At 60.6% G+C, this 10,071-nt stretch overlaps 1 protein-coding gene across 1 annotated transcript in view; it reads left to right on the top strand.

Annotated features, from left to right (window-relative positions):
• CACNA1I (calcium channel, voltage-dependent, T type, alpha 1I subunit) overlaps positions 1-10,071 on the top strand; it is a 35,876-nt gene that overhangs the window by 5,689 nt on the left and 20,116 nt on the right. Inside the window, exons 10-19 of the mRNA XM_014543828.1 lie at positions 30-148; positions 449-549; positions 1,412-1,535; positions 1,802-1,870; positions 2,361-2,545; positions 3,084-3,210; positions 4,259-4,282; positions 6,041-6,130; positions 7,651-7,843; positions 8,404-8,586. Of these exons, the coding sequence (XP_014399314.1) occupies positions 30-148; positions 449-549; positions 1,412-1,535; positions 1,802-1,870; positions 2,361-2,545; positions 3,084-3,210; positions 4,259-4,282; positions 6,041-6,130; positions 7,651-7,843; positions 8,404-8,586 (1,215 nt within the window). The remainder of the gene's footprint in view (positions 1-29; positions 149-448; positions 550-1,411; positions 1,536-1,801; positions 1,871-2,360; positions 2,546-3,083; positions 3,211-4,258; positions 4,283-6,040; positions 6,131-7,650; positions 7,844-8,403; positions 8,587-10,071) is intronic.

The raw sequence follows: 10,071 nt of genomic DNA, 5'->3' as shown, positions 1-10,071 counted from the left end.
CACCCACCCCCGGGCGGCCTGGAGGGCAGCGGGCCCGGGCCCCGGGCACGAGGACTGCAATGGCAGGATGCCCCACATCGCCAAGGAGGTCTTCACGCAGATGGGTGACCGCCGGGACCACGGGGAGGATGAGGAGGAGGTGGACTATGTGAGTTGGCGGGGCTGAGGGGCCAGGGCCAGGAGACGGTCCACGGGACAGAGGGAGGAGAGGCCGAGGGGCAGGGCCAGGGGGCAGGGCTCAGGCGGGTGAGCGGGAGGTGGTTGGAGCTGCCCACAGCTGTGGTGGGCCCACCCCTGGGAGAGAAGCCCTGGGAGGGGTGTAGGTTCTGATCTTGCTGGGAGAGCAGAGGTCACCCGGGGACCCCAGCTTGCTGGATGGCTGGAGAGGGCAGAGACGGGCAGCTCTGGGCAGCGCTGACCAGTCCGCACCCCCTCCTCTCCTCGCCAGACTCTGTGTTTCCGGGTGCGCAAGATGATTGACGCGTACAAACCCGACTGGTGCGAGATCCGCGAGGACTGGTCTGTCTACCTCTTCTCCCCTGAGAACAGGTGGGCCGGGCCAGGCTTGGGGGGAGGTTGGATAGGGGGTGAGCAGGTCTGGGAGGGAGAGATGTAGAGGCGGAGGCTGGACCAGGTGGAGGGAGCAGCCCAAGGGAGGGTCTGGGGCAGAAACTCGGGGTATCAGGCCAGGTGTGTCCGCGTGGCGGAGGGCAGGACGCAGGGGTTCGGGCGAGTGTTTGGAAGGCCTCGCGTGCCAGGGCAAGGAGGGTGCCCTTCATGCTGAGGCTGTGGGAGTTGCCGTGGGTGTGTGGTCGGGAGGCCGCTCCAGGTGGGCACCCTGAGCGGATGTAAATGGCTGTGGCCAGAGAAAAGAAGGGTCCGCTTCCTCTGGGCATCCCTAGGCCTAAACCCTTTGCCTTCCTCCCGCCGGGCTGTGGCACCAGGGTGGACAGATGCTCAAGTAGCCGGGCACTCCCATGGGAGGGGGCATTCTGGCTTCCTGCGGGAGGAGGCCTTGTGGCATCTGTAGGTGGAGCAGGGCTGTGTAGAGGCGGAGGCTGGACCAGGTGGAGGGAGCAGCCCGAGGGAGGGTCTGGGGCAGAAGCTCGGGGTATCAGGCCGGGTGTGTCCTCGTGGCGGAGGGCAGGGCGCAGGGGTTTGGGCGAGTGTTTGGAAGAACTCGCGTGCCAGGGCAAGGAGGGTGCCCTTCATGCTGCGGCTGTGGGAGTTGCCGTGGGTGTGTGGTCGGGAGGCGGCTCCAGGTGGGCACCCTGAGCGGATGTAAATGGCTGTGGCCGGAGAAAAGAAGGGTCCGCTTCCTCTGGGCCATCCCCAGGCCTAAGCCCTTTGCTTTCCTCCCGCCGGGCTAAGGGGCAAACCGAGACTCATGGCCCCTGCCCACTCTGCTCAGGTTCCGGGTCCTGTGCCAGACCATCATTGCCCACAAGCTCTTCGACTACGTCGTCCTGGCCTTCATCTTCCTCAACTGCATCACCATCGCCCTGGAGCGGCCCCAGATTGAGGCCGGCAGCACCGTGAGTGGCTGGGGCCTTCGGGCAGGGCCGGGGCCAGGCAGGGCCGGGCCATGGGGACTGCTGTGGGGTAGGGTGCAGGGCCGGGGGCTAGGAGCTCAGAAGGTGGATGTCGATGCTGCGGAGGAAGGTGTGGCAGGGAGCTTGTCTCTGGGGAGGGGCACCTCCTTGGACTGTGAAGTGGCCTCCCCTGGAGGCCCCTTGGCCAGAGGCAGAGGGGACCCGCAGTTCTGGGAGCCCCAGGCCCATGGTGTCTCCTGCTCTTTCAGGAACGCATATTCCTCACCGTCTCCAACTACATCTTCACCGCCATCTTCGTGGGCGAGATGACACTGAAGGTAGCCCCGTCTTCACCTGGGACCTCTCCCACCCCCAGTGGCCCGCCCTCCCGCAGCTGTCACTCACCTGCTGGTCAGCAGCATTCCACAGGGGCCCCCGAGAACCACCCCTGCTTGGTACCAGCACTGGGCTAGTGTGACGGGGTGGGGTGGGGGGTCAGCCACATCCTGCTCTGCAGGACATCACAACCAGCCAGAAAGGCTAATGCAGGGAAATGTTCACAGTGCAATGGGGGTACCTGCTGGAGGCGTGGGCCACTTCCTGGAGCACGTGGCTTGGAACTGGGTTTGCAGATGTGAGGGGAGAGTAGACCAGAACAGGCTGTGGGGCTGCTTCATGCGCCCAGACCTTCCAGGTCCTGCCTGCCACCCACCTTCTGAGTGGGCCATGGGGCATGTGACCCCTGCAGTGCCAGCCCACCTGCCTGACTCCCCCTCACCCCACCTCTGTGGCTGAGTCAGACGACCTGGCCCGTCACCCCGCCCCCAGGTGGTCTCGCTGGGCCTGTACTTCGGGGAGCAGGCGTACCTGCGCAGCAGCTGGAACGTGCTGGACGGCTTTCTGGTCTTCGTGTCCATCATCGACATCGTGGTTTCCCTGGCCTCGGCCGGTGGAGCCAAGATCTTGGGGGTCCTCCGGGTCCTGCGGCTCTTGCGCACCCTACGACCCTTGCGGTGAGGAGTCCTCCGTGTTGGGGGGCGGGCCTGGGGTCTACGTGGGCCACTCGCTCCTGCCCTCCTCACCCACCCAGTCCTCTGCTAGCACGTGCCCAGCACTAGCTGAGCAGGGCCAGGCTCCAGGCTGAGGGTGTGTGTGTGTGCGCGCGCGTGTGTATGTGAGTGTGTATGAGTGTGTGTGTGTGAGTGTGTATGTGTGTGTGTGCGTGTGTATGTGAGTGTGTGTGTGTGAGTGTGTATGAGTGTGTGTGTATGTGTGTATGAGTGTGTGTGGGGTGTGAGTGTGTATGAGTGTGTGTGTGTGTGCGTGTGTATGTGAGTGTGTGTGCGTGTGTATGTGTGTATGAGTGTGTGTGCGCGCGCGTGTGCACACACTCTCACACTGGGAGACGGGGATGGAGGTGGCCCCGCGCAGAGCCCTGCTGCGCCTACAGGTCTGGAGCCTGGGGCCACCGCCCTGGTGCCTCTGGGAGGACTGGGCTGCGTCCTGCCTGGCTGAGGCCCAACAGTGCCCTTGGTCCCTCCCTGCCTGCAGGGTCATCAGCCGGGCCCCGGGCCTGAAGCTGGTGGTAGAGACTCTCATCTCCTCCCTTAAGCCCATCGGCAACATTGTCCTCATCTGCTGTGCCTTCTTCATCATCTTCGGCATCTTGGGGGTACAGGTGAGGGGTGCCCGGCTGGCAGGAGTGGGGTCGGCTCTAAGGTGGGAATAGAGGCTCCTCACTCCCACTCAGCTCCTCCGACCCTGGGGGCTCAGGTGGCCCTGGTGGAACAGGCACGTCCCTGTCAGCAGCGAGTCCCCAGTCCAGGAGGGAGACAGACATGACCAGAATGGTTGTGTGCAAGGCAGGCTGGGTAAATTGGATCACAGGGGTCCAAGCTAAACAGAACAGGGGGCTGGGCTGGGGACAATGGGGGAAGCACCCTGCAGGGGGTGCCCTTTGCACTGGGCCTTGAAGGAGAGGTGATTTGGACAGGTCAGGGCGGGCAGGTGGTTCAGGGGGGGGATGGGCACATGTGGAGGTGAGCCGGAGCTCTGACTGGCATAGAGAGATGAGCCGATGGTGGGCGGGGTCAGAGGGGGCAGGACTTGGGATGGCAGTTAAGGAGCTGGTGCTTGGCGTCACCGGGACTGGGGCCACGGAAGGTCTGACACAGGCAGGGCCTTGAGCTGGCTCGGATTTTGGTGTGGAGCCCAGCCCAGGAGTAAGATGGGCCTCAGGGCTGGGGTGGGTTGGGTCATAAAGTGTGAGACGGATATGGCCAGCGTGACCTGGGTCCTCTGGGGTCTGAGCGGCTACTGAGACCCTTCCTGTTTCTTGGGCGTCTGAGCTCCGAGGCCCCAAGGCTGTAGCTGGTGCGGAGCCCCAGGCACAGGTATCCTTTGGGGTTGCTGAGAGCCACAGTGGAGCCACTGGGCAGGAGGGGCTGGGAGTGGACAGTGGCTCTGCCCCTTCCAGGCAGTAGACATGGAGGAGGCTTGGGTCCCTGGTGAGAGAGAGGCTCTCTCTCTCTCTCTCTCTCTCTCCCCTCCCTCCCCTGGGGATATGCAAGCATCTCCTCCCATGGGGTCCCTGCCTGCATCTCCAGCATGGTTACTGGGGTCTGATCTTGGGTCTGTGCAAAGCCCAGGAATCAGACAAACCAGGGTGTGAACCTTGACTCTGCCACTTCCTAAACCTCAAGTGACTTTGAGAAAATTACCTCAAGTACAACTTCGACAACCTGGGCCAGGTGAGCTCCGCCCACCTACCCCTTCCTCACCTACCACCCCAGTGCGGGGGAGTGACAGTTCTTCAATGCCAGCAGCTTGGGATTATAGACCAGCCTCCAGGATTGCTGTGCCCTCCCAGGACTGACCCCGGGACTTCTCCTTCCCAAGCCTCCGTTTCCTCTTCTGTGAAATGGGTAGGAGTAGCACCACCTCAACAGGATTCGAGGATGAGAGATTCTGAGTGCGTGTCCCCAGGTGCCTGGCGCTTCATAGGCGCCTCAGCGGACACTGGTTCCTGGCTCCCACCCCCACCCATGGGACCCAGACAGGAGTTTGAAAGTCAGCCAGACGTGGGTGTGAATCCCGGCTCTGCCACTTACTGTAGGGGTGGCCTCTCTGAGCCTCAGTTTCCTTGTCTGTAAAATGGGGATGTTACAGCCCACCCGGCAGGCTGTGGAGAGATGAAAGTGCACCCAGCCCCGGGCCCAGGGTGTGTTTCCTCGCCCTTCTACTCTGCTCTCTCCACTCACAGGCAGGCCCCTGCCCACTTCCGGCCTCGCCGTTGTCTCCTCTCCTGGGGGCCTCCCAGGCCTGGCCATCTGGGAGGTGCCCAGCTGAGAGCCTCCAGCGGCTGCCTACAAAGACCCCCAAATGCTCCTATTTCTTGAAGGCCCACCCGGTGCTGGGTATGAGCAGACGGGGAGTGCCTTCCCCAGTCACACAGGGAAGGGGCAGGATCCAGGTCCAAGTGGCCCAGGGCCCATACCCCGCCCCTCAGCTGGGATCCTCCAGTGGGTTCCCACTGAAGTCTCACCCCACATGACCACAGATCCCACTCCCCATGCCCCCCGGGAGATGGGCCACGCGGCCACAGAGGGACAGTGAGTGGCCGGGGAAGGGGGTTAGGAACTGGGGTGCAGTCGCTCCCCCAACTCCTCCAGATTTCCCGGAAGCAGTGCCTTTTCAATTTATTATCAATTCAATGTTGGAAAAACAGATGTTTTAAAAAAGGTGTTCCACTAAGCTGAGGGAAAGCCAGTGGGGGCTTTCAATGAGCTTGCTCCTGACCCCTGACCCCAGCGCCAGGCCCTGGCCACAGCCTCCATGGGGCATCCAGCCCTTCCATTCTGAGCATGCTCAATGCCAGGCCGATGCCCCAGGCCCTGAGCGTGTGCTCTCAGCACGCAGAGCCAAAGCGGGTGAGCGGGGGGCCCAGAGCCTTGACCCCTTTCCAGGCTCGTTCCCAGCGGTGTGCCCCCAGGCAAGCCCCCGTGACGCTCTGTGCTCTGTGTCCTCCCCTGGAATGGGGACAGTGATCGCAGGTTTGTGATTCCGTCGCAGGCTCTCTGCACTTTAGGCCTCTGTGATCCAAGGGCTTCCAGGGACATTTGTCCCCTGGCCTGTGAGCTTCATGTGCCTCCCTGGCCAGGAAGGCTTCCTCTGTGAACCCTGCCCGCCCGCCCCTGTGCCGGAACCCTTTCCGGGCAGCCCTTGGCATCACGCCCAGCTGGAAGGGAAGAGAACGGGTCTGCAGCCTGTATAGACAGGAAGGAGGGGCCAGTGCGGCAGGAGACCCATCCCAGAACCTCATGTCCTGGCCCAGGGCCCTGGGCTACAACAAATGAATGTGTGGTGGAAGCACAGGGTGGAGCCGGGGTGGGAGGCGGGCTCAGGGAGAGGAGTGTCCAGAGTAGGTGTGCGGCTGCCGGGCCATCTCTGCTGGTCCGGACGCTTTGTGAGCCCATCACCTCTGTCCCCTCCCTCCCCGTGTCTCCCAGGCCCTGATGTCCCTCTTCGTCCTGGCCTCCAAGGATGGCTGGGTGAACATCATGTACAATGGACTGGATGCTGTCGCGGTGGACCAGCAGGTGGGCGTGGCTGGGCCGGGTCACAGGGCAGCAGGGAAGGGACGCGGTGGTTTGGGGGCCCAGTGGTCTGAAACTGTGTCAGCAAGACCCACGCCCCAGTGTCTCCCACTGTCAGTGAGGCCCACCCCCCACCATCCGGGCCTAAATCCTCCACCAGTAGAGCCATCCCTTGGGGAGTGAAAGTCATTGTTCCATTTTCAACAAAGCCCCTTGCTCTGTAGGGGCAGCCCTCCAAGCTGGTTCCGGCCTGGAGGGGTGCAGGGCCTTGTGGGTGGAGAGGGGCTGAGCCAGCTGACGGGGGACAGTAGGTGCAGGCCTGACGCAAGAGAGTGACACATTCAGGGAATCGTGAGAAGAGGTTCCCGAATGGAAAGTGGGGGGAGAATGGCAGGAGGTGTGGAGGAGGCAAGCAGGACAGGGTGGTCCCGGCATGGCAAGGGCTGGCTTTTAGCTGAGGGCAGTGGGAGCCAGTGAAGGTGTTAGAGCAAGGGAGTGACAGCATCGGGCTTGCTTGTGGGAGCTTCTTGTGGGCTGCTGGGCGGGGATGGATTTGAGAATGACGAGGGTGGAAGGGGTCAGGGAGGGGGTTGGGCCTGATCGGGAGCTTGAGCTCTTGCTCTCAAGATCCCCCGAGAGTAGGGGTCCCTTCTGGGGCGGAGTAGGGAATGAGAACACTTGGGGGCATCTTCCTGTACTTCTTTATCGTCCACCATCCCAAACACACACACACACACACACACACACACACACACACACACACACGGACTCCACAAGGGATATGTTTCCCCTCTGCTGGATGCCTTATTTCTGGAAGGATGAATAAGTGGGTGGATGGATGGTTAGATGGATGGATAGATGGATGGATGATGGGTAGACAGATGAATAAGTGGGTAGATGGCTAGATGGATGGATGAATAAATGAAGGGTGAGTGGATGGATGGATGGATGAATAGATGGGTAGATGGAGGGGTGGATGGATAGATGAATAAGTGGATGGATGGGTGGATGAATAGATAGGTGGATGGATGGGTGGGTGAATAGATGAAGGGTGGGGGGTAGATGGGTGGATGAATGGATGGGTGGATGGTTGGGTGGGTGGGTGGATGAATAGATGAAAAAGTGGATGGAGGGATGGATGGATGGCTGGCTGGATGGATGGATGAATAGATGGGTGAATAGATGGGTGGATGGATGGGTGGGTGGATGGATGGATGGTGGGTGGACAGATGAATAAGTGGGTGGATGGTGCGTGGGTGAAAGGAAGGAGACGGCTGGATATGTGTCCAGGAGGCAGCAGCTGGAGCAGGGAAGGGGAGGGCTGTCTTTGCTGAGCACCTTACTTGTGCCAGGCCAGGGTGGGCACTTCCCCTGCATCCTCCTTCAAACCTCACGGCCCCCTAGGAGGCAGGCTCTGTTAGTATCTGAACTGCACTGCGGCTCAGCCTGGTAGGGCGCCCCTCCCCCACAGTGGGCCCTGCGGTGCCCGGTCAGCCTGCCTCAGCCCATCTGGCTCCCTGCAGCCCGTGCCCAACCACAACCCCTGGATGCTGCTCTACTTCATCTCCTTCCTGCTCATCGTGAGCTTCTTCGTGCTCAACATGTTCGTGGGCGTCGTGGTGGAGAACTTCCACAAGTGCCGGCAGCACCAGGAGGCCGAGGAGGCGCGGCGGCGCGAGGAGAAGCGGCTGCGGCGCCTGGAAAAGAAGCGCCGGAGTGAGTGGGTGACTTCTAAGGGTGGGGGGCACCCCGCCCTGGGCCTCCTCTGCCCACTGCCACTGATCCTCCCGGGGGCGGGGGCTGAGGCCTGAGTCCCACACCAGCCTCTGGGCCTTCGGAGCTGGAAGGGACGGAGGGTCCGGCCCTGTGCCCCTGGCCCAGTGTCTGCCTGTCCAGGCGACCTGAGCCCTATCCATGTCCACCTGGAGTCTGATGGTGACACCAATGCCGACCAGGTGTCTCCGTCCAGACAGAGGGCAGAGGCAGAGCCTGATGCCCGACCCTGAGCTGTGGGACCCCTGCTCTCCCCCCAGCAGACCAGAGCCCCTGCCATGGGCACTTTCGGGGTGGATGGAGAGAATCAGTGTCCTGCTCTCTCTGCCACCTACCCCCACATCTTACCCGTTTCCCTGTGGCCCCGGGGCTGGGTGGAGGGGACCTAAGTCTGACTCCCAGGGCCTGCTTCCTCTCTCCCCTCTGCCTCTCCCTCCACACGTTCTGTGCCCGCCTTGGCCACCCTCTGTGGCCTGTGCCACACCCCTGTGCACCCCTGGCAGAGGCCCAGCGGCTGCCCTACTATGCCACCTACTGTCCCACCCGGCTGCTCATCCACTCCATGTGCACCAGCCACTACCTGGACATCTTCATCACCTTCGTCATCTGCCTCAATGTGGTCACCATGTCCCTGGAACACTACAACCAGCCGATGGTGAGCCCCAGCCCTGCCCCCCGGGGCCGAGGTTTCATGGGGAGCAGGCCCTCAGCAGGACCCTTCCCCTGGGACAGGGTGGGCAGGATCTGAGTTGCCCATGCTGGGCGCTATGCCCAGGAAGCTCACGGCCTGGTAGGACAGGTGACTGAAGGAGAGGGGCCAGAGGGAAAGGTCTCTGATTTCTGGTGGGCGGGAAGGTGACATTTGGGCCCTACCTTGAATACAGGTAACAGTAGCCAGGGTGTGTTTCATATTACTTTCTGCAAGGCATGTACCGATTTTAACTCTCTCATCCTCATAGCAACCTTAAGGTGGGGGAGGGGACTTTCTCCAGATTTTGTAGATGAACAAACAGGCTCAGAGAGAGAAAATATGTTGCCCCAATTAGCCAGCCAGAGAGCAGTGAAGCCAGGACTTTGATTTGTATTCAAGTACTGCCAGGTGGCCCCCGCTGCTACCTGGGCATATGGAGCCTGGGGGAGGGGCATTTCAGGTAGCAGGACTGTTGGGGGCAAACACAGAGGTGGGAGAGGGTGACCAGTTCCTAGCTAGTTGCAGGCAGTGTCCATAAGGGGCATGTGAGGGGCTTGTAGGGGCAAGTGCATCCCAAAAGCTTCTTATCAGAGACTAGAGGCCCGGTGCACGAAATTTGTGTACGGGTAGGGTCCCTAGGCCTGCGATCAGGGCCGACTGGGGCCTTCCGGCTGCCGGCCGGGGCCTCCCTTACCTGGTTGCTGGCTGCCGGCCAGGGCTTTCCTTCATTCTGTGCCGCCCACTGGTGGTCAGTGCACGTCATGGCAAGCGAGTGATCAAACTCATGGTTGAACTCCCGAGGGGACGTTTTGCATATTAGCCTTTTATATATATAGATGGGGGAAGAAGAGGGGAGCAGAGCCTCCAGGTGAGGGGTTAGTATGTTATTTTAAATGATAGGAGAGGAATGTTATGCATGCAGGGGAAAGGAAGGCAACCATTGGCAGAAAGGAACTTCCAAGTTAACATGAAGAAATGGAATAATAATAGCTTACATTTACCAAGTATTTAAATATGTAACCCTGTCTGGCACAGGGCTATTGGCTCATTTAATTTTCACAGCAACTTTCTGAGGTAAGGGACTGTTGTCATCCCTTTTACAGATTGAAAAACTAACTCCCAGAGGTCAAGTGACTTGCCCAAAGTCATAGTGAACAAGGAGTAAGTGCTGAGCCAGGATTCAAATCTAGGCAGTCTGGCTCTTAAACTTGACCCTTAACTATTAACCAACACTGTTTCCAAAGAGGGGTACCTGGACCAAACCAGCAGAAATAAGGAAAAGGAAATAGCAGTGAGAGAAATAGTGCACATTATGTAAGATGGAAGGAATAAAAGTAGACACATAAGTCATTGCACTAAAGGTGAATGGGTCAAATTCTCCTCTTAAAAGGCAGAGACTTTCTGACTAGAGGAAGATGGGGAAGGGGGCAGGTCCTGGGGCCTGGATCATGCTTTTCTTTGCCCTCCCGCCCCCCCCCCC

Source organism: Myotis brandtii, unplaced genomic scaffold (genome assembly GCF_000412655.1).
Source record: "Myotis brandtii unplaced genomic scaffold, ASM41265v1 scaffold339, whole genome shotgun sequence".
In the NCBI taxonomy this organism is placed as follows: Eukaryota; Metazoa; Chordata; class Mammalia; order Chiroptera; family Vespertilionidae; genus Myotis; species Myotis brandtii.
This window is presented reverse-complemented; position numbering and strand designations above follow the sequence as displayed.